Source organism: Coffea eugenioides, chromosome 4, assembly GCF_003713205.1.
Source record: "Coffea eugenioides isolate CCC68of chromosome 4, Ceug_1.0, whole genome shotgun sequence".
Classification (NCBI taxonomy): Eukaryota; Viridiplantae; Streptophyta; class Magnoliopsida; order Gentianales; family Rubiaceae; genus Coffea; species Coffea eugenioides.
Window position 1 is genome coordinate 9019139 of NC_040038.1, and position 26975 is coordinate 9046113.

General features: G+C 41.5%; 3 protein-coding genes across 5 annotated transcripts in view; 1 reads left to right on the top strand and 2 right to left on the bottom strand.

The window, feature by feature from the left end:
* LOC113769558 (cysteine-rich receptor-like protein kinase 25) lies at positions 1–2827 on the bottom strand. 2 transcript variants are annotated; one of them, XR_003468166.1, is made up of 6 exons: positions 1661–2827; positions 1366–1576; positions 1037–1274; positions 778–928; positions 293–694; positions 1–209 (listed from the first exon to the last, which is right to left on the bottom strand). XR_003468166.1 is itself a non-coding variant. In XM_027314037.1 (5 exons), the coding sequence occupies exons 1-5, from the start codon at positions 2693–2695 to the stop codon at positions 389–391; spliced, it is 1941 nt and encodes a 646-aa protein (XP_027169838.1). In that variant the 5' UTR covers positions 2696–2827; the 3' UTR covers positions 1–388. The 2 variants fall into 2 exon arrangements, 1 of the variants encoding a protein (XP_027169838.1); XM_027314037.1 differs by having other exon boundaries at positions 1–694.
* A 5213-nt stretch (positions 2828–8040) lies between these two features.
* LOC113769561 (G-type lectin S-receptor-like serine/threonine-protein kinase RKS1) overlaps positions 8041–26975 on the bottom strand; it is a 30209-nt gene continuing 11274 nt past the window's right edge. Inside the window, exons 1-5 of one of the 2 annotated variants that reach the window (XM_027314040.1) lie at positions 9542–10700; positions 9236–9446; positions 8895–9132; positions 8651–8801; positions 8041–8571 (exon numbers count right to left, since the gene is read on the bottom strand). In XM_027314040.1, coding sequence (XP_027169841.1) covers positions 8266–8571; positions 8651–8801; positions 8895–9132; positions 9236–9446; positions 9542–10441 — 1806 coding nt within the window. In that variant the 5' untranslated portion in view covers positions 10442–10700 and the 3' untranslated portion in view covers positions 8041–8265. Of the gene's footprint in view, positions 8572–8650; positions 8802–8894; positions 9133–9235; positions 9447–9541; positions 10701–26975 lie in introns of those variants that run through there. The other variant, XM_027314042.1, reaches the window with a different exon arrangement.
* LOC113767814 (cysteine-rich receptor-like protein kinase 10) lies at positions 12773–16181 on the top strand. Its single transcript, XM_027312017.1, has 7 exons — positions 12773–13712; positions 14094–14375; positions 14510–14667; positions 14905–15115; positions 15244–15481; positions 15589–15739; positions 15870–16181. The coding sequence occupies exons 1-7, from the start codon at positions 12773–12775 to the stop codon at positions 16179–16181; spliced, it is 2292 nt and encodes a 763-aa protein (XP_027167818.1).

Here is a 26975-nt window from a genome sequence, read left to right on the forward strand (position 1 = left end):
TTTCATTCATCATCTCCCCTTCTATAAAGATACAATAACAAACAAAACACAAATATTTCCTAAATAATCTTAACAAGATACTAGAAAATCAAAGATAGTTAAACTAGTCAAAAGACCAACAATATAGAACAATTCGAACAAGTGGCTAACAACCTAACTTGCAGAACTAAATTCAACCCCTTCACCTAAGTATGCTCCTTTGGCATCTCCTGATCAATAAAATAATGTTCGATTACTTGAATAATTAGTCATCAAACTCAAATGCCAAACGAATCCACAAAAGAATTGAGACCTGATTATCTCCAGTGGCCACCCCTAACTTGAGGATACAGCCGGCTTCCCACCTTTCTCTACCCTGCAAGAAAATAGAAGCCTGGCCAAGAAATAATCATCTACCCTGCACATCTGAAATTGTGACCTCGTTCAAAGAACAAAATTCTGGATTTTGAGGTAACTTGGTATTGTTAAGAGTCATAATTTCAGCAAAAGCTGGTCGCTTAGGAGTGGCGAGAACCATTGATTCCTTGAGGAGCATAGATACCACATCTGACATTGTTGGTCTATCTGCTGCTTTTTCTTGCACACACAATAAACCAACGTGAACATATTTTTGTGCTTCCCTTGTTGAGATCGTTTCATCCAAACAAGAATCTGTGATTTCTGAAATTCTTCCTTCTGTCCATAGATCCCAGACCTGGAATGTGACAAATGATCATTCCCAAATTACTGGACTGAAGGAAATGACACCAGTAAAACTGCATTGTACAGGTAACTTACATGTCCTATTAAGTTCAGGTGACGATCCGAATCGTAGAAAGAAGTATTCTTCTTTCCACTTATGATCTCAAGAATCATGATTCCGAAGCTAAATACATCAGACTTCTCGGAGTAAACCCCGTCCATGGCGTATTCAGGAGACATATAACCACTTGTTTTCTCGCAAAAAGTAATCATCTCAATTAGCTTAAGCATGAGATCAGAGATTGGATATTACTCGGAGCAAAATAACAAACAAGAAGATATTCCTTCAACTTACTATGTCCCAACAATGTTCATTGTACTTCCGCGCATCTCATTCTCTCCAAATATTCTGGCAGTCCCAAAATCTGAAATTTTGGGATTCAGGTCCGCGTCCAGTAAAACGTTGCTCGTTTTCAGATCTCTATGAATGATTTTTAATCTAGAATACTTGTGGAGGTACAAAAGCCCCTGAGCTGCTCCTTCAATGATTTTCAACCTTCTTTTCCAATCCAATATATTCCGCTTTGCTGCATCTGTAAGCATTTTTAGAGTATTCTGATAGCTGTAAGCATATAACTTACATAAGCAAGAACAAAAGAAGGTAAATAGAGTTCTGACGCATACCAAAAAGTACTGAATCCAGACTGTTATTCGGCAAGTACTCGTATACCAATAAACGCTCTTCTTTCTCAATGCAAGAGCCCAAAAGTCTAACAAGGTTTCGATGTTGCAGCTTTGAGATCACTTTGACTTCATTCTTGAATTGTTCAATTCCATGTCCTGACATTCTATTCAATCTTTTAACTGCAATCTCTAGCCCGTTAACCAGTTTACCCTGAACCATGTATTAACATTAAAATTAAGCAAATAAATAGGCTTTTTGGACTTAATTGTTTCAAGAAATGTTTAATTAGCTTACCTTGTAGACTGGACCAAATCCTCCTTGACCAAGTTTGTTTTCCTCAGAAAAATGATCTGTGGCAATTTCTATGCTTGTAAAACTGAAGAACAGTGATTCATCGTCCCCTTTGTCATCAAGATCTGGCCTTTCTGGACCCATGAATTTTCTAAGGTTACCTTTTCTATTTCTCAATTTGCAACACCAGAAAAGTAATGCAAGAGCTCCTAGAAAAGTCACTACGGCAGCACCAACAACATATAACTTCACCCTTAAATTCTTCGATTTCTTTTTTCCACTGGGAGGGCCGGCAGGTAATGAAGGAGAAACAGGAAATGAAGGAGAGCCAGGGGCGGGAGCAGGTGAAGGGCCAACAGGAAATGAAGGAGAGCCAGAGGCGGGAGCAAGTGAAGGGCCAACAGGAAATGAAGGAGAACCAGGGGAAGGAGCAAGTGAAGGGCCAGAAGCAGCACGCTGCAGGCAGCAGGTTGTACTTCTCTGGCTCAACAGAGAAATCCCAAGTTTCATTCCAGATGATAGCCATGTATCATCAGCAGGATAATCAAAGCTTTGCCAAACAGTATGCCCAGATCTTGATCTCAGAACTAAGTTCCCGTTATCAAGCAGAGTTGCTCTAGTCTTGCCAATCATAACTTTCTGTTCAGCATTCACAGTGAATACTGCAGCATCTGAATTTCCGCGGCCATAAACCTCTAGCCTTCCGCTTTCATTCATGGTTATGGCTGAAATTCGAGGCCTGGCTGGTGCAGCCAGATAACTATTGGCAGCCCAGACATTGATTGAATGATTCAAATACACGAACTGAATTACCAAGAATGAAGAAGAATGGTCGCTCAAGAACCGATAACGTTTATTAGAGGACTCCAAGATCTCTCCATTGTGCAATTTCAATGATTCACTAACTCCTAGCGTATCTTTAGCCCCAGAAACAGAATAGTTTTTGGCAACAAAGTAAGCGATTATACAAGAAAAAGTTACCAAATTCCTGTTTGATGAACTGATCATTTTTGCTATCCCAATTCCCAATACTCCCATTTATATATTCAGATAAACAGCTAGGAGCTGAAGTCTAGCTTTTGGATTAAGAAACAAAGAACATGAAACTTGAGCATTTCAAGCAATTTAATACTATCATATTATATTTCTTCTATTGGCTGAAGAATGAGTCAGAGTTCGTCGACAGTTGAGTCCAAGCTGTAAGATAGAACTTAGAAGTTCACTAGAAGGAAAAGCTTTTAGCGGGTGATGAGTATCTGTACATAATGGAGAAATCAGACAAAGCCTTTTGCTTTATTAAGCAACTGAAAACGACAGGCACTCCCAGAAAATCATACTACCCTCTTTCATTTTATAGTTTATACCCCAAAAAAAAAAAAAGACTAACAGAAGCATGTCGCTAGGTGGTGGGATTGTGTCTAATGTTCTTCTTTTATTTAGTTAGTAGTAGTAAGAATTATATAAGTTCTAAAATCAGCTCTTTTGCTCTAAGCATCACACTAGACGAGGAAATCGTAATTTTTTAATTCAGTATCATGTACACTGACTTTAAGATTATCTCGAGTCTTTATATGTAATCGTACAATTTTTGACATCAATATAGTAAGAAATGTTTCGATTATAAAAAAAAAAAAAAAAAAAAAGGCAGGTGGTCATCGCCCAAAGGGGACTGCTGGAGAAGCGGGCCCTCCAACAGGAGCTGAGGCCTGGGCAGGACTTCCAACTGTTTTTGTGTGGGTCGGTCCCTTAAGTAATAGCCATCTTTGAATGACACGTATTTTCAGAGAGAAAACTGGGGAAAAAATCTAGGAGATTGCAACGGTACTATCATACCCCGTGTCTGCATCACTGAATTGCTCAAAAGTTGTTGAATCAGTCCAAGTTTCAATTTAGAATTTGTTCCAATCACCGTTTAAAAAGTTATTACTCTTGATGACCAGTTGATAAGATTGATGAGATTTATGAATTAGGTTGAATCTAGTAACTCGTGGAGTGACTATTAGCATGTTTACTGGTAAAATGGTTGGATAAGGTTCAATCGATTCAACTCTAATTCATTGATTTTTTATTTTTAAAAATAAAGAATAACAAATAAGCAGGAATATCTAAAATTAACACAAAAATCCTAATTTTTGTAATATCTTCCAGAGAAAATTCACTAATTTAGTACCTTCTAATTCATCTACCAAATAAAAGAAAGAGTACTTCATAAAAAAAAAACAAAGAATCAACAAAATTATGAACAAATCTATCCAATATTTTAAATTCAACATAGAAGAGTTTAACTTTCCCAACTCAAAAACAAATCTGATAGGATTTGTAAAATTAACTCCAAAAAAAAAGTAAAAAAAAATTCAGGAGTATGAAAACAAAATATAGAAGAGGAAAGGGAAAACAAGTTTGCTCCTTTATCTACCGAGTTCAATTTCATGATCATCTTCACCATTAATAATGTAAAAGAAAAGACAGAAGGGAAGAGGGAAAAAAGAAAAAAGAAAAGAGAAGATGAGTGGAGCTTGTAGAGCGACTCCTAGAGTTGAAGATTCTTAAAAAAGAAGAGAATTGAGAGTTTCTTTAGTTTTTAGTTGAATTAGTCATTTTGTTTTGAAGTTTGGCCAATTAAAGAATTTTCTTTTAATTTGAGAAAAAACGGCCCATCAACCAACTTAATTGTAGTAGCACACAATTAGTTGTGGTTGTTAGGTTTTGATAGAACCAAAAAAAAATTTAGCGGCCTATAAAAGAAAAGCCCATGTCCCAAGTCAAAATTCATAAACCAGACTTGACCGTTGTAACCGATTGATTCTGATTCGCTAAATTTGATTGGTTTTGACTTTTTTTTTTTTTAACTTTTTGAGTTTGTCATAAAATCGGAACAGTATCATGACCAGTTTGCGACCAATCGAACCGGTCGATCTGGTCCAATTCTTAAAATATTGACATTTTGCCCTTCCATAGAATTTCTAACTACAAACTATTATATGGTCAAAAAGAAAAATGCAAATGGTGTTATAGTCAAAATTTAAGGTGTAAACTAAGAAACAACACTTGTAATTAGTGTTGCAAACTTTAAGTGTTGCAAAAAATTAGTTCATCATTTTTCATTCATCAATTCCCCTCTTATAAAGATACAATAACAAACAAAACACAAACATTTCCTAAATAAATATTAACAAGATACTAGAAAATCAAAGATATTCAAACTAGTCTTTTTTTTTAGAGACGATAAATCTAATCTATCCTACACTAAGGGGGAGGGGGCGGACCTAAGGAGGCCCAGGAATAATTCAGAGGGGACTGAACCACCACCGGATCACACGGGTGCACAGCACACCCGTCTAGATTTTTTTGAAACAAGCCACTTAAATGTGACAAACCTTGCCTCCCACCCCACCAACTAAGTGGTGGCCACCAGCCCAAAGGCTGGCTAATTTCTCAAAATATACGTTAAAAGAAAAACAATCCGTCAAATGTAGCTCTGACAAGGGTATTTCTCAAACTATACCATCAGCACGGCAGCAAAATAAATTTTTTAAATCATTCCGGCACAATTTTTTTTTTTTTTTAAAATGGTCAGCCGCCTGTCCGCTACCGTGCCCAGTCAACACGGCAGGGAGACAGGCGGTCAAAAAAAAAAAAAAGGAGCCAGACCTGTGGTAGATGAAAACTTGCAATACATTGCGTTGTTGCGCAGTTAGTTGCTATAACTACTGCTGCGCCTAGTGGGGTTACAGGAGGAGAGCAAGAAAGACTTTGCATTATTCCTCTACTGGTGATTAATTCCTACACATTTATATGTCTTCCCTTAATTAGCTTGCAATTTTTTCAGGGATATCTACAATAGTGTCGGGTCTGTTTGGATTCAGCATTTTTTGAAAATAATTTTTTCATTTACAAAACTACAGTAATATACAAACAAAAAAAACTCCAAAAACACTATATCCAAACAATATATCAAAAACAACTCCAAATATACAAAAAATATATTAATATATATTAATATATAAATATTATATATAAAAAAATATAGTTTGTTTAAAATATATTTATATATATATTTACATATATATATGTAAATATAAATATATTTATTTACATATATTTATATAATTTTATAAATATATTTATTTCAAAAAAATAAAATTAATAAAAAATATATACAAAAAATAAAATTAATAAAAAAATATATACAAAAAATAAATATATAAATATATATAAATATAAATATTTTGTTTAAAATATATTTATATACATATTTATGTAAATATATATATTTATATAAATTTATAAATATACTTATTTCAACTTTGTTTTATAATATGTATATTAATATATATTAATATGTATATTTCAATTATGTGTATTATATATATATTATATCAATTGAAATAAATATATATATTTATATATAAATATAAATATTTTGTTTAAAATATATTTTGTTTAAAATACTTTGTCTGCTTAAAGGACAGGGTTCCAGACTTCCATTTCCTCCCTCGATCCATGTCCGCTAGAATCTTGTTGATTTTATAGACTGAATTAACGCAACGAATCTTCTGTCCCACATTCTGTGCCATTCTCTGTCCCATTTTTTATTATATTGCTATTTCTCCTTCATAAACATCATGTTTTAATTCTTTTTTATTTCCTTAAAATCCAATAACTACAAATTCAGTAAAAAATAAATACAACAGCTTCAAAAAAGTAATATATAATAGAAAATTAAAAAATGCAGCAGAAAATTCATAAAAAATCTCATTTTTTTTATGCATTTTGATTTTTTGAGTTTGTTAAATTTTGTGTATTACTAAATTAATAGTTATTGGATCTTAAGGAAACAAAAAAGAACTAAAACATGATGTTTGTGAAGGAGAAATAGCAATATAATAAAAAGTGAGACAGAGAATGGCACAGGGTGTGGGACAGAAGATCCGTTGCGCCGAATTAACCTCTCAAAAAAAGTGCATGTGATGTTATTAAGTGCCATTCTTGTATGGACCCTTCCCTAGTCTCATGGATTAGCAAGGCTGGTGGTTTAAACTAGTCAAAAGACCATAAATATAGAACATTTCTAACAAGTAGCTGTCAGCACTAAATTCAACCCCTTCACCTACGTATGTTCCTCTGGCATCTCCTGATCTTACTCCTAAGCCTGTCTCTGTAGTTTATCCCATGCCTTCCGCCAGGAAGCAGTGAAAGAAATGGAAAGTCATCTATTACTGGTGTCCTATTATCATTCCGCGGGCTCTCATATTTGCTTATTTGGATTGTCATTCTTCTGCAAACATTTGTGGGGCTCTTAAATTTGCTTGCTTGCTTGCTTGGATTGTCATTTTTTTCCAAAATTTTTTTTTCATTTTTTATGAACACATTTTCAAATTATATTTTTACTTCACATGCATCAAATCGTTACAGTACATTTTTCTACAAAAAAACTCTAAAAAATAGCAATCCAAACTGACTGACCATGCAAAAATGACGAGTAATTATTGATGGCATCAGTGCTCCTATTTGTTAAATTGACCGTACATCATAAGTTTTACATGCTAAAATCATATAGAAGTCCAAGATGATCCGAGAGTTATTTGATATTTGATCTATGATCAGGCTTAAGAAAATTCGACAGTGCAAAAAGGCTAGTGCTTCGTTATAAAAGGGTCGATGATGAATTGCCTTTTCTAGGTTCCAGCAGCACAGAAGTCGCCATGAATCATTTTGCAGATGAAAACATACTTGGCCAAGAGATTACCATCTCTAAGAATCTAACATACGTTCAAAACAAACGCCAATTTGCCTTTCCCGAAGTTAATACTGTCTTTGAACATCTCCAACAATGTGAAGTCCTATGTAATATTAAGGGCCTTACAACAAATAAATGAACCAGCAAGTTTGTTCACTGGCATGAATTTCCTTCTAGAATTTCAATCAGGCCAGTCATATGCTTTACATACTAAGTTCTGTGGTTCAGTGAAAGTTGCAGAATGGGCAAGAAATTGCAGTAAAAAGATTGAACCATGTGTCCGGATATGGGATGGAGCAATTCAAGAATGTAAGTTACACTGATCGCAAAGCTTCAACATCGAAATCTGGCAAGACTTCTTGGCTATTGCATCCCAAGAATGAAATCTGGATAATGATTTAAATCCCAAGATTTCTGATTTCAGGATTGCTAGAATTTTTGGAGACAATGAATCGTGTGCAGATACAAGGAAAATCGATGGTACATGGCAAGGAATAATAATTCAGCATTTCGTTTTTTTCATCTATGAAGGAATATGAAAATTTCTAAATTAACCTTGCTTTGATACAAATTTTGGTTGGTACTTCAAGCTTCTGTGGCAGTCAACTCACCTAAACGAGTTGGTTGTCAAATTACTTCTAAATAAAACAATGTTTGATTACTTGAATAATTAGTCATCAAATTCAAATCCAAAACGAATCCACAAAAGAATTGGGAATGATTACCACACCTTTCTCTATCTGCAATCACCACTCATAAGGGGTGCCTCTCCTTGTCCTGTCCTATTCCTATCTTAAAGACTAAAATTTGTCCTAACCCCAAACTAGCTGAAACGAAGCAAGCAAACATAAGCCTGGCCGAGGAGTAATCATCGGCCCTGTACATCTGAAATTGTGACCGAGTTCACAGAAGAAGATTCTGGATTTTGAGGTAACTCGGTATTGTTAAGAGTCATAATTTCAGCAAAAGCTGGTCGCTTAGGAGTGGCAAGAACCATTGATTCCTTGAGGAGCATAGATACCACATCTGACATTGTTGGCCTATCTGCTGCATTTTCTTGCACACACAATAAACCAACGTGAACATATTGTAGTGCTTCCCTTGTTGAGATCGTTTCATCCAAACAAGAATCTGTGATTTCTAAAATTCTTCCTTCTGTCCATAGATCCCACACCTGAAATGACAAATGATCATTCCCAAATTAGTGGATAGAAGGAAATGTATACAACTAAAACAATGCATAGATAACTTACATGTCCTATTAAGTTTAGGTGACGATCCGAATCATAGAAGGAAGTGTTCTTCTTTCCACTTATGATCTCAAGAATCATGACTCCAAAGCTAAATACATCAGACTTCTCTGAGAAAATCCCATCCATGGCATATTCAGGAGACATATACCCACTTTTTTCAAGCAACAAAAACAATAATACCTCATCAAAAAATGGATATTACTCAATGCTGTACAACAATCAGAAAAATATTCCTTCAATTTACTATGTTCCTACAATGTTCTTTGTGCTTCCGCGCATTTCATTCTCTCCAAAAATTCTGGCAGTTCCAAAATCTGAAATTTTGGGATTCAGGTCCGCATCCAATAAAACATTGCTCGTTTTCAGATCTCTATGGATGATTTTTAATCTAGAATACTTGTGGAGATACAAAAGCCCTTGAGCTACCCCTTCAATGATTTTCAACCTTCTTTTCCAATCCAATGTATCCCGCTTTGCTGCATCTTTAGACAAAGTAGACCCAATACTTTTATGGCATTCTGATAGTTGTCAAAATAATTTAGACAAGCAAAACCAAATGAAGGTAAATGGATCGCTGAAACTTACCAAAAAGTACCGAATCTAGACTGTTGTTCGGCAAGTACTCGTATATTAATAAACGCTCTTCTCTTTCAATGCAATAGCCCAAAAGTTTAACAAGGTTCCGATGCTGCAGCTTTGAGATCACTTTGACTTCATTCTTGAATTGTTCAATTCCATGTCCTGACATTCTATTCAGTCTTTTAACCGCAATCTCTAGCCCATTAACCAGCTTACCCTGAATTCCATGTATCTACGTTAGAACTAAGCAAATAAATAGGGTCTTTAAACTTAAAAGTAAAAGTAAATTGTTTCGAGACATATTTAGCTTACCTTGTAGACAGGACCAAATCCTCCTTGGCCAAGTTTACATTCCTCAGAGAAATGGTTTGTCGCAATATCTACGCTTGTAAAACTGAAGAAAAGTGATTCATCATCCCCTTTATCATTAGGCTCTGGCGTTTCTGAACCCGGGTGTTCCCGGCGATAACCTAATATTCTCTTTCGGAGTTTACAACGCCAGTAAAGCAATCCAAGAGCTGCCAGAAAAGCGCCCGCACAAGCACCAATAACATAAAACTTCACCCTTGAATTCTTCGATTCCTTTCTTCCACCGGAAGGGCCAACAGGAAATGAAGGAGAACCAGGGGAAGGAGCAAGTGAAGGGCCAGAAGCAGCACGCTGCAGGCAGCAGGTTGTACTTCTCTGGCTCAACAGAGAAATCCCAAGTTTCATTCCAGATGATAGCCATGTATCATCAGCAGGATAATCAAAGCTTTGCCAAACAGTACGCCCAGATCTTGATGTCAGAACTAAGTTCCCATTATCAAGCAGAGTTGCTCTAGTCTTGCTGATCATAACTTTCTGTTTAGAATTCACAGTGAATACTGCAACATCCGAATTACCATGGCCATACACCTCTAGCCGCCCGCTTTCATTCATCGATATAGTTGAAATTCGAGGTCTGGATGATGCATCCAGATAATCATTGGCAGCCCAGATATTGACTGAATGATTCAAATACACGAATTGAATTACCAAGAATGAAGAAGAATGGTCGCTCAAGAATCGATAACGCTTGTTAGAGGACTCCAAGATCTCACCATTGTGTAATTTCAGAGATTCACTAATTCGTAGCGTATCCTTAGCTCCAGAAACTGCACATATTTTGGCAATAAAGCAAGCAATAATACAAAAAAATGTTACCAAGTGATTGTTTGATGTACTGACCATTCTTACTATTCCAAATTTCCAACAGGGCAATACTCACATCACTAAAGCTTCTTCATTTTCCTTTCTCTACATTCGAATCATCAACTAGCAGTTGAAAAGTCTTGCTTTTGGTGTAAAGAAACAAGACGAACCTGAAACTAAGGCAACTTGCACTTTTCTATTTTCGATTGGCTGAAGGAGGAGTCAGAGTTTGTTCAAAGGCAGGAACCAAGCCAATTACCTCGTTGTTTCCCCTTGAGATCGAAGTTTAGTAGAAGTAAAAAGCTTCCATCATCAGTCAATGATCGTCCGCAATAATGGAGAAACCAGACAAAAGGATAGGCTTTATCTTTGATTTTCCACCAAATTTTAAATGTAAAAATGTGATGTGGCCGTCGCCCATTGCGAACTTGCTCGAGAAGCGGAGTTCGTAACTTAAGTTTGATCAGGCGGGGGCCCAGAATAGAATCAACCTTCCTGAATTGTATTGGGGGCCTTGGTTTTGGATCAGTTTCTTGCCTAATAAACTGGGCTATTTTGATTGGGGAACTCTGGGCTCTCTGGCAAAGCCTTTCTCTAGCTTGGGAGTTGGGTTTTTCGACACATTGAAGTTAAATCCAACTCTGAGGTTGGTATTCATCCAATCCAGAATGCTTTTTGTGTACTTTTGACCGACAAAATGTATTTCTCTCATGTTTTCTGATCACATGCTCTAAAAACTTGCCATTGAAAGAAGGTTAGAGAACTCCTTCATTGGAGTTATCGTATTTTGTGTCGTTTTGTTTTTGGTAATAAAAAGTTTGGATGGTTCGAATTTAATCACCACCACAATGGCATAGTAAGAAGGCTAGAGAACTATTCTATTGGAGTTGGCATTGTATTTTGTGTCTTTTTTTTTTGTTTATAATAAAAAGTTTGGATGAATTTGATTTTCATCACTACTATGAGTCAATATATGCTTTCAAAATCACAAATCGCTAATCGAAGTTCTTACAAATCATCTATAACACAGTTTTTACATTGGTAGTAACATTCAAATATACGACCTTTTGTGTGGAAATATTACGTTCTTATCAACTAAGTTAACTTGTGTTAACTATGTTGCGTTGTTAGTCACAAGAAAGTAATATTTGTGTTGATCTTTTGAAAAAAATGATCTCGAATTTACATTTAGGGTTACATTACTTGTTGATGATAATGATCCAGTTAAATCTCTGAATCTCTTTTAGCTGTGGACTTGATGGGGCTTGAATCATCTTTAATTAGTGTTTAGTGGCCTTTATGTCTCATTTTGGCCACCCGGAAAAAAAAAAAAAAGGGAAGCTAGAGAACGAAAAATATATATTACCAAACAAAAAACTGCGACTTTGCAATGATATGCAGAACAGATATATCAATCTGTAATTTTACTCTGGTCTCCATTCTATCGATCCAAAAAAAAAAAAAAAGAAAAAGAAAGAAGGTAAAAAGGTCAAGTGCATGACATATATATATATATATTCACATTGTAGTCCATAGTCCGCTGTCAATATTCAAACTTTTACACCACTTTATCCCAATCATCAAGGTGCAAATGGCGGGGAAGATCATGGTTTACTTTAAGAAATTATCCAGACTGTCTGTTTTGTCTTTGCATAGAATTTTTTAACTTAAAAAGGGCTTATATGGTCAGAAAGGAAAAAGAGACCTGGAGTAGCATTTTCTTCAGCTGTTAATTGCGTGTAGCTAAATAAGAAAATGTAAGTGGCTGTTCAGGACTAGCTACTAATATTTGGGAAAGGCATCATGCGCTCCAACTGTTCAAGTAGACGAAGAAATTTGGATACATTATTTACTTTTGAATTGCTCTGTAGGACACTGATAATTGATTATGCATATTAATCAAGACCACCTTTCTTCTAGAGTGAACTGTCGGCAGAATTAAAATATAGGTGGTTTATTGTATCTACTCATTCTGACTCTGACCAAACCTAATGTTTCTTTTACCATTGTGAGCAAGGAAACTGGAAAGAATCTAAGCCACCTCCGCTTCAGAGTAGTAGTTTTACTTTAATTAACTGCGACAAGATTTAGGACATTGGGCAATGAAGTTTAAGTTCCCTCGTAAGGATACCGATTCCAATGAAGATGTCAAGATTGGTTAGACATTGCAGCAATTTTGCAATCACTTTCTGTTTCATCGCTTATTACCTGTCATGTATTTCTGCTTCTCAGGTTAAAAATACACTAGGAGTAAACGAGTCCTTTGTTCTGTATTATGGAGACTTCTTGGAGTCCTCCAACCAGCGCTTTCGCCTCACCATCATCAGTCCCGCGAACTGGACATATTTCCTGGCCATCCAATACGTATACATGAATCAACCATTCAACATCTGGGCTGCCAACAACTACCAAACACCAGCTCGAAAACAGCCTGCATATTTGATCATGAATGCAGATGGAAGGCTAGGCGTAGATGACTCCTTTAATAATTTGCTCTTCGTTGTAAATGGTGAACAATCTGCCATGATCAACAGCACCACCGCAGCTCTTCTCGACAACGGCAACCTTGTTTTGAGAGCACCGGGGGGGATTACTGTTTGGCAAAGTTTTGATTATCCTTCTAATACATGGCTGCAAGGCATGAGAATTGGGATTTTCGACTCGAACATGAGAATTCCGAGGCAAAGCATTCTGACTTCCCTGTCAACATTTGATGAACCGAATTCCACATTAGCCGTTGATCACAGTAGCACAAAAGAACTGATCGTCATGCAGGATGGGGTGGTTTATTGGCGAAGTGGGATATGGGATGGCCTTAAATTTAGCTTCCTTGACTTCTTTGCTAGATTTGGTGTTACTTTTAGTTATTTTTCTGATGCGAACGAGAGCTTTTTCACATGGAATAGTAGTACTGATCCCTATGCCTTATTGTGGTTTAGCACAACCGGGAATATAACTGTTATATCTGGAGATTTTGGGGCTAATCGGTCAATGGCTGTTTGCGATGAGATTGATGAGAACAAAAGTAAAGAACAATCCTTGGGCTGCACCAATCCTTGTGGTGGTGGAGATGGCTTTAGAGAAATATTGGCTGAATTAGATGTGTGGGATGGATACACATATAGTGACCAGACTCTTGCTGGCTGCAAATTAAAATGCAGGACAAATTGTTCGTGCTATGCTTATTCTTATATTACGTACAACCAAGGAGGTTGGGGCTGTAAAACTACTAGGAGTCGGAAAGGGCAGCTGCTTTATTCTGGCACACAGAGAAGTTTTGTCCGTGATAGTTTCGATTTGGCTGGGAAAGGTACCAGGAAGATGTTCTTTACTTTCCTCTATATCCAGTTCAATAATCTGGTATGGTTAAAAAGGATGCGGAGGCTTTTACTTTTTTATTTAAGGGGTCAAAAATTTGATACTTGTTAGTAATAATTTTTTTTCCCCTTGTTCGTTTCTGAACCTTGTAATATGCATTCTTACATATTTTAGAGCAGAGGAAGTTTCTAAAACCAAATAGCTCACATCATCTCGGGATGTTGATGATTAACTTTCTAAATATCCAGAAAAAGAAAAAATCAGGGACATGTTCGGCTTGTGTGTTAATGTCAAGGACTAGTTTCTTTTATTGATGCTAAAAGGAATAATACTAAGTTGATAATATACTAATCGTGCGATTTGTCCATTGCAGAATTAAATTCTACCCCTTCACCTGGGCTTGCTCCTCTGGCATCTCCTGCTCTTGCTCCTAGTCCTCCATCTGTAGTTTATCCTTCACCTGGGCTTGCTCCTCTGGCATCTCCTGCTCTTGCTCCTAGTCCTCCATCTGTAGTTTATCCTATGCCTTCCGCGATAAAGAAGTCAAAGAAATGGAAAGTCAAGTTATCTATTGGTGTCCTGGTAACATTTCTGGGGGCTCTTATATTGCTTTACTTATTTTGCTGCCTGCAATGCAAAAATGGTGACAGCAGAGGTAATTATCGTTAGCATTAGAGCTCCTAGTTGTTTAACTTACTGCACATCGTAAGTTTCATTTCAATTATATGCTAAAACAATATAAAAGTCCGAAATGATCTGAGCGTTATTTGATTTTTGATCTATGATCAGGTTTAAGAGAATTCAACAGTGCAAAAAGGCTAGCGCTTCGTGATAAAAGGGTAGATGATGAATTGCCTTTCTTTGGTTTTACGATCATAGAAATCGCAACAAATCATTTTGCAGATGAAAATTTGCTTGGTCAAGGAGGATTTGGCCCTGTCTATAAGGTAAACGATTATTCATCTCTAAGAATCTAACATAAGTTCAAAATAAACGCCTAATTGCATTTCCAAAAGTTAAAAATAAATGTCTTTGAAGTTTGAACGTCTCCAACAATGTGAAGTCCTCTATTAACAGCCTCAGAGCAAGTAATAAATTAGCAAGTTTATTCACCCGCGTGAATTTCCTTCTGGCAATTCAATCGGGCCATTAATATGCTTTACATGCTAAGTTGTGTGGTTCAGGGAAAGCTGCACGATGGGCAAGAAATTGCAGTAAAAAGACTGAAACATATGTCGGGATTTGGGATGGAGCAATTCAAGAATGAAGTTACAGTGATCTCAAAGCTGCAACATCGAAATCTTGTACGACTTCTTGGCTATTGCATCCACAGAGAGGAGCGCATACTAATATACGAGTACCTGCCCAATAAAAGTTTGGATTCAATTGTTTTTGGTAAGTCTAAAGAGCTAACTACCTGGATATTTTCAGGTCAAGGCTTCAGCCTGAGTGGTAAAATTCTTTCATTGAGATGGTTTAGATGCCATCCAATTGATAATTTACTCAACAATTTTTGTTATCAGATTCTGAAAAAGGAATAGTATTAGATTGGAAAAGGCGTTCACATATTATTGATGGGATAGCTCAAGGGCTACTCTATCTCCACAAGTATTCCAGGCTAAAAATTATCCACAGAGATCTCAAAACAAGCAATGTATTGTTGGACAATGATTTAAATCCCAAGATTTCTGATTTTGGAACCGCAAGAATTTTTGGAGATAATGAATCGCGTGCAAATACAAAGAAGGTTGTTGGTACATAGTAAGAACTAAGAATTCAAATTTGTTTGTTTCATCTACATAACAATGTTCCCACTTCCAAATTTATAGTATCCTTGCTAAGACTAACGGATTTTGTTGACGAAACAGCGGTTACATGTCTCCTGAATATGCCATGAATGGCATTTTCTCTGTCAAATCTGACGTTTATAGTTTTGGGGTGATGATGCTGGAGATCATAAGTGGAAAGAAGAACACTTCTTTCTATGACTCTGATGATCATTTGAACTTAATAGGATATGTAAGTACTCACCTTATTACAGCTCTAGCTGATAGATTATTCTAATTACGCATCATTTTTTTTTTGTTTCGACTTCCCGAAATGATCTTGTACAAAAACGCATGCTTTTCATTCGTTGCTTCTGTTTCAGGTGTGGGATTTGTGGGTAGAAGGAAGAGTAACAGAGGCTGCAGATCGTAGTTTCGGTGAAACATTCTCCAAACAAGAAATTACAAGATATGTTCAAGTTGGATTGTTGTGTGTGCAAGAAAATGCTGTAGACAGACCAACCATGTCGGATGTACTTTCCATGCTTAACAATGATTCGGTAACGGGTCTTCCTGTTCCTAATCGACCAGGTTTTTCCTGCATTACAAGCCGGTTGATCAATGACAACCCAGTCCAAAATCAAGAACCTTGTTCCATCAGCAAGGTCACCATTTCTGACGTAGAAGGTCGATGAATTAAATGTTGTAATAGTTGTTTTTGTGGACAACTGCAAAGGAACTAGTATGTGCCTGCGATTCATTCTCTGCAAAAAATCGATGAACTACTTGTCAAATGTGGTTTCCATGCACATCAAATGGTATTTGATCTTATTACCATTGTACCATTCGCTCTTGATTAGAAGATTCATTTTCTATATCTATCGTCTTTAACTTTTAGAAGATTCATTTTCTATATCTATCGTCTTTAACTTTTTGTTGAAAATTCTGCACAGGCATGCTGCAACTCAGAATTTCAATTTGGTTTTGAAAAAACAAATAAAATTTTCAATTGATGAATCCCATTTCCTGCACTGATCCCACAACTTTTGAGTGTGAGTCATGGTCTCTAAATGCTCAAGTCAAATAATTAGCAACCCAGCAGCCTACAACTTATATACATATCACATTCAATTCCCTCGTTCATTCTCACATTCGATTTGAAATGGGAGTTGGAGTATTAGGATTGCAAACAAGCTAAGTCGAGTTGGGTCATGACTTGATCAAGTCTAGTACTACTTAATTTTACTAGGCTCCAACTAAATTGAACTCCTCATGTAAAACTTGACCTCATGCTCGAAGTCAATTTCGAGCTTGTCAAGTCAAGTACGAGTTTGATTGAGTTCAAACTAAAATAAAAAATAATCAAAATATTTTAAGTGGATAAAATAGAAATTTTATTCTAATAAATTTTTAAAAATGAATAAACAGGTATATATATTATTAGGCACAAGTCTAAATATTTTTGGATTCAAACTTGATGCTCGCTCCAGCTACTTGAGCTTGGTGTTGACTTGAGTCAAGCATTGACTGAGTGCGTTTGCAGTCCTAGGGTGTGTCAAGGAAAATCATGGTAGAGATCATGGTAAGCAGATTATGTCTCAATTAAGAAAAATACCAATTAAAACAATGAAAATACTTGAATCATTCATTTTATTCGAAAACCATGAACCCAGTTCTGTCCTTCAAGAACTGTTAACTATGCAGCCTTACGAGTATGGTCAAAAATACACTAGGGGAAACATCGGCTTTTAGATGTCAATTACGTGTGTATTCTAGGTACAAGTGAGGCAAAGCTGGTGTAGCTTTTTCTTGTCTACTGCTATGTGCTAAAGTTTTGGGGAAAGAACAAGCAAATGTCCAATTTTAGAGAAGAATACAAATTTAATTACTTATATGAAATATATTAATTATCGAGCTTCCAAATCTGAAATTGTCAGTGTATTATTGGAGCATTCCAGATTTTGAACAAAACTTGTTATTGTTTCGGTATCTGTTTGCGGCAGAAAATACTGGTCGATTTAGAAACGGAAGATCGGCTAGTGATTCATTGTCAAGCATGGAAACCACATCAGACATGGTCTGTCGGCTGCTTTTTCTTCCGCGCACAGCAGCCCAACTTGAACATTTCTTGAAATTTCATGCATGGAAATTGACTCACCTAAACTGGGATCTGCAATGTCCGAGACCCTTCCATCTTTCCATAAATCCCACACCTGAAATGTAAGAAGAAGCAAGAAAATGTAAATAAATGGAATTCATATGCTCTAAGAAACTGTAATATACAATCAACAAGAACTTCAACGTGTCAAGATATATACTCACGTGTCCTACTAAGTTTAAATGATCATCCGTGTCACTGAAAGAAGTGTTCTTCTTTCCACTTAAATGATCATGACTTCACAGAGATGATACCCTTCATGGCATATTCAGGAGACATGTGGGCACTGTTTCATGGCCACATTAAGCGAGCTATACATATCATAGCTAAGTTACTAATGTGTGTGGATTTTCTGTCTATCACTTCCCCCGGCTGGTATTACATTGTAAGGAAGAGGATGGTTGTTCCGGCTCTGATAATCCGGAGCCTCACCATGTGGTACTTCTGGAAGTGTCACCTCGGGTAACTTCTTGACAAAGTGACTTTGACCCGGTTATCACCTCGGCTAGGGTCTTCTGTCTTAGAGTCGAGGTGACGTCTAAAGATCTGACCACCGGAGAGGTGGGAAATGACCTCTGACACCTGACAAAGCTGTTCTAACACATGCGCCGCCTGACTCTGACAACTGTTCCGGCGCGCCTTTTCGCAGGAGCCCATCAAATTAACTTGATGCACTGCCCATGTCAAATCTTTAGGGACCCGTGCCAGCAGGCCCTCTTTCCTGTCCATCCTTTATAAATACTCAACACTTCTACTGAGAAGGGGGATGACCAATTTTCTGGTAAAACAACATACACTGATTCTCCCAATTATTATACCACTTATCTAATCCCGAGCTAACTTAAGTTTCGGAGTTATATCGGGAGATTCAACCCCTCTTGTAAACTAAACAGGTGACCTCACCGCTGTGACCTTTCAAGTCGGGACACTTGACACTATCGGTTCAATCCAGCCGGTCAGAATTCACCTCTTCAATTGGCGCCGTCTGTGGGAACGCGAAGACATCAGAGAATGAAGCCCACGCGTTCTAGGAGCAGGAAAGCTCTAACTATTGGGGCTGAGCAGAGTAATGCGGCTCAGCAGGAAGATATTTCCGAAGGGCAGGAGTCCTCGAGAACTCAGCCCGCAAACGAAGAAGTCATAACCCGTATGGCCGAATTTGTGACCGAGAATCCTAACATTTTCAAGGAGTTAGGGAGGTATCTTAAAAGACAAGGCAAACAGAAGGCCGAGTCCTCTAAAAGGAAGTCAGATGGATCTCCTGAAGGTCCGTCTGAAGAAGAATCTGACGGGAGGCGCCTGAGCCGAAGTGCTTCAAAGCGGGCATTCTCCAAGGCCACCTCTAAGGTCGCCTCCCTAACCAAGGCATTTTCAAGAGGGCTCTTGGGTCGACGACCTGAGGAGGAACTTCGACCCATGGGGAGAGTTGGGGTGGATTACATGAGGGCTCCACCCTTTACGGATGACATCAACGAGGAGAGGCTTCCTCCCAACTTCAAGCTCCCCTCGATACAATCTTACGACGGCCGAGGTGATCCTGAAGACCACATTCATGCCTTCATCTCGGCCTTCCGCGTATATTGCATCCCTGACCCCGTTATATGCCGGGCTTTCCCAGTATTCCTCCAGGGGACAGCTCGAAAATGGTTCTGGGGTTTAGAACCTAGGAGCATTTCAACCCTGGGGGAATTAGTGGAGAGATTTCTCCACCGGTTTGTGTCCTCCCGACCTACGACCAGAACCTCGGCTTATCTGTTGAATATGCAACAGAACTCGGGAGAGTCACTTCGGTCGTACGTCCAGAGGTTCTACGAAGAAAGCGTGCAGATACCTGATCCCAATGAGCAGGTTACCATCGCTGCTTTAACCCACGGGCTCGTTGCCGGGGTTTTCAATATCGGGATCCACAAGAAGTATTCTCGCACCCTCCAGGAACTATGGTTGAAGGTCGAGAAGGGCATACAAACCGAAAATCTCAACCGTATGAAAAAAGAGGTCCAGGCCTCCCGCTCAGGCCCGAGAACTGATCCACGAAGGGGAAAAGACGCTGGCCGAAGTGAAATCGGCACAGGAAGTGGCTTCCAAAATCCTGGCCGAGATCGCCGCAGCGTGTTTGACAGGATATCTAAGGGGAAATCATCCATTCCCGAGTCCGAGTTAACCCCTTTAAATACCACCCGATTCCGGGTATTGTCCGTAATGGAACAGAACAATCTCGGAAGGGCACCTCAGAAGATGTACGGTAGCAGAGATAAGAGAAACTCGAACCTCTACTGCCTGTACCACCGAGACATCGGGCATGAGACTGAAGACTGCCATGATCTCAAAAGGGAGATTGAAAACCTCATCAGGAAGGGACACCTAAAGCAGTTCATCCGCCGAGGTGGAGGTCATCAACGTAATGAACCTTGACAGCCGGGGTGATCAACGCTGAGACGAAAGGCGGACGTCAAGAAGCAGCTGCAGGCCCTCAGAAGATCCTAGGGAGACAAAAAAGCCTCCTCGAGATGGATCTTCAGGTCATGGGTTAGGGTATGGACCCAACATGGCCGGAGTCATCAATACCATCACCGGAGGTCCGACGGGAGGAGATAACCAGAATTCTCGGAAGAGGACCTACAGGCAAGCTAACCCGGATCAGGCCGAGTCAAGCTCCCGCCTGTCCGAAATGATCTCTTACGGACCCAGCGATCCTGTCCCAACTGCCTCGAGCAGTCATGAAGCCTTGGTGATTGAACTACTCACCAACAATTATATTGTCAAGAAGGTCTACGTTGACCCAGGGAGTTCGGTGGACGTCATGTACCTCAACACGTTTGAAAACCTTAACTTGACCAGGGAACACATGACCCCGGTAAGGACCCCCTGGTAGGGTTCGGGGGACACATCGTGCATCCCGAAGGGATGGTTACTCTGACGGTGACTGTAGGGCATCACCCCCGTTGCCGAACCATCTCTGTCAACTTCGTAGTAGTTAAGGCCGACTCTCCGTACAACTTGCTCCTGGGTCGACCCACGCTAAATGCTCTGCGAGCAGTGTACTCCACATACCGTCTGAGTTTTAAGTTTCCTACCCCCGCGGGTGTTGCTGAGGTAAGCAGCGATGTCTGCGCTGCCAGAGAGTGCTACCTCGCCACTTTGCAGGCAGCCTCCACATCGACCTCCGGCACGAGGTCCGAGAAGAGGTCCAACATCCTGTCAATTAATTGTATCAACCCTCAGCGAGCTGAGAAGCCCCAGAGGCTGGAGGCCGGAGATGAGGTGGAGGAGGTCTCCCTGAACCCCACGAATCCGGATCAGACGATCCGCGTCGGCACCTGTTAAGAAAGATATTGTGGATCTTCTCAGAGAGTACCGGGACGTCTTCGCTTGGGCCGCAAATGAGGTCCAAGGAGTCCCGCATCACCTCATGGTACATGAGTTGAACGTTGACCCCTAGGCACGCCCAGTCAAACAAAAAAGAAGGCACCTCGGCCCTGAGCGCAGTCGAGCTGTACGTGAAGAAGTAAACAAACTCCTACTCGCAAAGATAATCCGGGAGGTCCAATATCCGACCTGATTGTCCAACCCGGTCATGGTCAAGAAGGATGGGGGGGCTTGGAGAATGTCCGTCGACTTCACCAACCTCAACAAAGCCTGCTCCAAGGACTGCTACCCATTGCCTAAAGTCGACACCTTGGTGGATTCGGCAATGGGTTATGAGATTCTCTGTTTTCTTGATGCCTTTATGGGGTATCACCAGATCGGGATGAGTCAAGAAGACCATGAGAAGACGGCCTTCTATACAGACCAAGGCGTATATTGCTACACCATCATGCCTTTCGGACTAAAAAATACCGGGGCCACATATCAGCGCCTGGTTAACCAAGCTTTCAAATCACAGATCGGCCGAAATGTCGAAACTTACGTGGATAACATCCTTCTCAAGAGCCAGACGACCTCCACTTTTCTTTCTGACCTGAAAGAGGTCCTTGAGGTCCTCCGAAAGACGCGAATGATGTTAAACCCCAAGAAATGTGTTTTTGGGGTCATCTCGGGAAAATTTTTGGGTTACCTCGTCTCAAGACGAGGCATTGAAGCAAATCCAGATAAAGTGAGAGCGATCCAGGAAATGTCTCCACCTCGATCTATCCGTGAGGTGCAGAGGCTCATAGGGCGGTTGGCGACCCTGAACCGGTTCCTGTCGCAGTCAGCTTCCAAGGCATTGCCTTTTTTCAAGGTTCCCAAGAAGGCCGACAGCTTCTCCTGGACTGAAGAATGTCAACAGGCCTTTGAGCAATTCAAGGAGTACCTTCACCGCCTCCCAACGCTCACCTCACCTCGGCCAGGGGACAAGTTGATTTTGTACCTGTCTGCCGCGGTCGACGTCGTGAGCGTGGTGCTGATAAGGGAGGAGGGTGTACAGATGCCAATCTATTATGTCAGCCGAGTCCTTCGGGGTCCGGAGACCAGGTACACCCAGGCGGAGAAGCTCGTGCTGGCCTTAATCCACACAGCTCGCAGGCTTAAACCCTACTTTTTAACTCACCATATTTGCCTGAGAACTGACCAGCCCCTCATGCAAGTTTTGTCGCGCCCGGAGGCTTCCGGACGTCTTACTAAATGGGCCATCGAACTAGGGGAGTACGACCTGTCTTATGAACCTCGAACGGTCATCAAAGCTTAAGCCCTCGCGGACTTCCTGGCTGAACTCACTTTTGATGAAGTGATTGAGTCCACCCCGGCCACCACTGGATCTCAGCGGTGGATTCTGCACGTGGACGGCTCTTCCAACAATGAGGGTAGTGGGGCAGGTTTGCTCCTTGAAGATCCCAGGGAGAGGAGTGCTCATATGCCTTAAGGTTTGACTTTGCCGCCTTAAACAATGAGGCCGAATACGAGGCAGTCATTGCCGGACTCCAGCTAGCCCGCAAACTCGGCGCTGTGCACATATTGGTTTACAGTGACTCCCAACTCGTCGTGTGCCAGATACTGGGTGAATATGAGGTCAGAGAAGAGGTCATGCATCGCTATCTCTCCAAGATCCACCAATTGATCGCGCAATTTGAGTCCTTTGAAATCCAAAGGATACCGCGGTCGCAAAACAAGCGAGCCGACGCCTTATCCCGGCTTGCTTCTACTTCATTTTCTGATTTGAATAAGACGGTTCTTGTGGAAGTTTTAGCCGAGTCGGGATATCTAGGAGAAGTTGTGTACCCCGTCTATCCCGGAGACACCTGGATGGGTCCCTTGATTCGATTTCTCAGTCGGGGGGAGCTCCCTGATGACCGAGCTGAATCGAGAAAACTTCAGCATAAAGCAGCTCGATACGCCCTCTGACAAAATCTCTTGTACAAGAGATCCTACCTCGACCCGTGGCTACGGTGTATCACACCAGAAGAAGGCGAACGGATCCTCCAGAACATACATGAGGAACTTTGCGGGGCTCACGTCGGCTACAGGATGCTCGTCAAAAAGGCTTTGTTGTTTGGGTATTTCTGGCCCACCATGAGGGTAGATGCCAGATCATGGTCCTTAGTTGTCCTTTTTGCCAGCACCACGCCCTTGAACAGCACCAGCCAACTAACCTCATGATCCCCATCACCTCGCCGTGGCCGTTCGAACAATGGGAAACTGACATAATCGGCCCATTCCCTAGAGCCCCAGGGAATTATGCCTACGTAGTGGTGGCAGTAGATTACTTCATCAAATGGGTCGAGACCGAGCCTCTGAGAACCATCACTAGGTCAGCAGTTCAAAAATTTTTCTGGAAAAACGTAGTCTGTCTTTTCGGCCTGCCCCGGGTGGTCATCTCGGATAACGGCAGGCAGTTCGCTGATAATCCATTCAAGGCGTGGTGCGAAAATCTTGGGATCAAACAGCATTTCACCTCGGTTGGACACCCTCAAGCCAATAGGCAGGCCGAAAACTTCAACCGCACTCTCCTCCATAGCCTCAAAACTAGGCTACATCGAGTCGGATCATCCTGGATGGCGGAACTCCCTATCGTGTTGTGGTCCTACCGGACCACCCCGAGGTCATCCACCCAAGAGACCCCGTTCTCTTTAACGTATGGGTCCGAATTTGTCTCCCAACCGAGTTCATCACTCCGAACCCACGAATGGCAGCGTATGCCGCCGAAGTCAACGAAGAAGAGCGACGAGTTGACCTCGACCTCGCCGAACAGAAGCGTGACATGGCGGCGGCCAAAATTGCTCTTTATAAAAATATCCTAACTGGCTACTATAACGTCCGGATCAAACACCTACGGTTCAGTCCGGGAGACCTTGTGCTCCGAAAGAATTCGGTCAATCGAGCTGAAGCTCAGGGGAAACTTAGCCCCAAGTGGGAAGGACCCTACCGTGTTGTCGAGTCCAGCCAAAACGGATATTGTAAATTAGCTTATCGGGATGGTTCTCGGGTGCTTCAAACTTGGCACGCTGAGAACCTCAGATTGTATCACCCCTAAAGGGTATGTACTCTGTTAGTTAAACTCATCTGTTATTTCTCCCTTAGTGTTATTTTATTCTACTCTAAGTGAAAAATAAGGGGACAAAGCAGCAGTAAAAAAGAAAAAAGAAAAATCGAGCTCAATTAAAAAGGTAAAAGTATAAAGTTATATTGAAGTACAAAAAGAAGACCGAGATCCGAAATGCTCCTAAGCATCCACGACCTCGGCCGGTACAAAATGGAATGTCTCTAAGTATTCCCTGCCCCGGAGCCTTGTTCACCCATAGTTTCTCCCCCAACCCCGGCGTCTTGCTGTCCTTCAGCCTCTCCGCCGATCTTGTCCCCTTCGAGGCCATCGCCATCTAAGTCGAACTCTTGAAGCCACTTGTTGAACTCGGCGCAGATCTCGGTTAGGTCTCTTTCGGCTTGGATGCCTTCGGCCATGCGGTCACACAGCTCTTTGGCATCCTCATTGTAGTTCGGCCCATCTTGGAGAGATTCCAGCTGTTCAAAAGAGAGGAAGGGCGCCGCGTCATTGACCGCCGTGGTATAGCCAAACATGAAGCTCGGCAGCGTCAGTTCGCCAAGGTCGCGGTTGAAAGACTCTGACTTGCAGAAGGCTTCCAAGGCTGACACCCCGGCCATCTCTATCGCTTTTTTGGATGACTGCTCCTCCTGGGTTCTTCTCTCTTTTTCTTCACCGATGGCGGTTATCAAAAAGTTCTTCGTCACCTCGGCCCGGTTTCTGGCAGCCTCGGCCTTAACTCGCTCCAGTTCGGTGGCCTTTAGTCTCTCTTCCAGTTCAGCAATCTTCTTCTGAAGCTCGGAGGGCGGCTCGTACATCTCCATTATATTCCCATAACGCTGAATCATCCCAGCGAAAAAGGCCGTGGTGGATGCCCAGAAAACGGAGGCACTCTGCATCAGCTCGTCAGGGGTGAACTTCCTGGCATAAGTGTTGTCTCGCGGCAGCACTAAATGGACGAGGAGCTCCTGTGCGACCAAGGGGTTCTTGCAGCGGTGGTTGACATTGATGTTCCACTCCGGGCACCACTGTGCTCCGGAGTGCCTCTTGTCCTCCCTGGCCTCTTGAGCAGGCACGTGGTGGAGATTGAACAACGAGAACCCCGTGACGGGGTGATTTGGAAAAAGTGTTACACCCTGGCCCCGGGGTGGAGAAGTTATGGTTACTCCCTGAACGGAGACCCCCACCGGAATGGCTGAGGCTTGGGAGCCCCCTGGAGTGGCCGAAGTGCATGAGCCTTCCCCCACAATCACCACGGGAGGTGCGCGGCTCGCCATTGTCGCGGCAGTCTTTTTGGCCGGCCTGGTGGAAGGCTCGGCAGTATCCTTGCGTTTCTTTGGTCTTTTGGCCACCTCGGCTGCCGTTCCGGAGGTTATCAAGTCAGAAACTCTCGTCACTGCAAAGTACGAAAGGAGAGTTAGTTAGAATCAAGGAAAAACAAACAAAGTAGGGAATGGAAAAGTATAAGATTTCTGTAGCCTAGAGGAGAAGAAGACGGGGTGATCCGAGTTGATCAGAGCTCGGCTGAGTCCGCCGTCAACAAGAACTGCCTCGAAAAAATCCCAACAGTTGATCCTGAGACCCGACCCCGTCAGTTTCTTGAAGTTGCTCTCCTCCAGTTTACCCGGAGAGGTCTCTTTGACCGGGGTGGGAGGCCTCCACCAGAACCCTCTAGGGAAATCCTCAGCTGGAACGAAGATGAAGTTTCCCTTCCACTCCTTTATCGAAGTGGGGACATCCACCACCAACTTCGGGATCTTGTTACCGAAGTAAAACCAACCCTTCTCACTCCCACTATTTTTGAGCGAGTAGCACCGGCGGAAGAGGTTGAGGGTGGGCTCTATTTCCTAATGTCGGCAGAGCAGTTGAAAGCCGACGAGAACGCGAATGGCATTGGGGGTGAGTTGAGTGATTCTCACCCCCCAATACCTCAGGCAGTCTCGGAGGAACCTCGTGGTGGGCATCCTGAGTCCAGCCTCCAGTTGATCCACATAAATAGCCACCCTACCCCTTGGTGGTAATGCGGCTGATTGATCTGGCCAGACGGATAGAGGCTGTAATTCCTCCTCCAGGGATACCGGCGAACCACCTCGGCTACTAGAGTTCGATTCTTGATGCTGCCAAATGTAGGCATTTGGCCGTAGTTGAGTATTGATAGATCCGGAGGGGTGGCCGGCTCTTGCACACCCTCGTCCCTGGGAATCTCGTCGCCGAGGTCGTCGTTATAAAGGATCTCAGCTTCAACCTCTATCTCTTCTTCCTGCTCTTGGAGTAACCCGGTCTGGTGGGACGCTCCGGCATCCTCTTCTCTCGGTTCAGAGGCAGTTCTCTCCTCGGAGGGGTCGGGCCTCTCTGCCTCGGTGAAGTTGGGTCTCACTGTCTCTTTGTGGGTACGAGCTGTCCTAGCCATTACTAAAGAGAGAAAGAAATGGACTTACTCAGAAGATGCGGTTTAAGAGATTGTTGAAGTGAAAAGACAGAGAAGCGAAACTCTGGGGTGATTCTAGGTTTTTGGTAAAAAGTGAAATGGTAAAGAAGGATTCCTATTTATAGGCTAACGGGGGAAAGATGAAGAGACGGTACCTTTGGGATTCTCGAGGGAGCGTTCTCTCTCCTCATTAATGAGAAAACTGTTTGCCTGCATGTTAATGTCGCGCCTATTCATGAACCTGCCATTAAAGCTGACAGCCGTCCTTTCACTTCTCTTCCAGTCCCATCCACGCGATCGTGACATGTTCTGGTGTTCCGTGTTCTACACACTTACTAGCCTCGAGAAGCAACGATCTCGGGAGGCAACGATCTCGCCCTTCACGAGGCTTGGGGGGCTTAGTGAGGATGGTTGTTCCGGCTCTGATAATCCGGAGCCTCACCACGTGG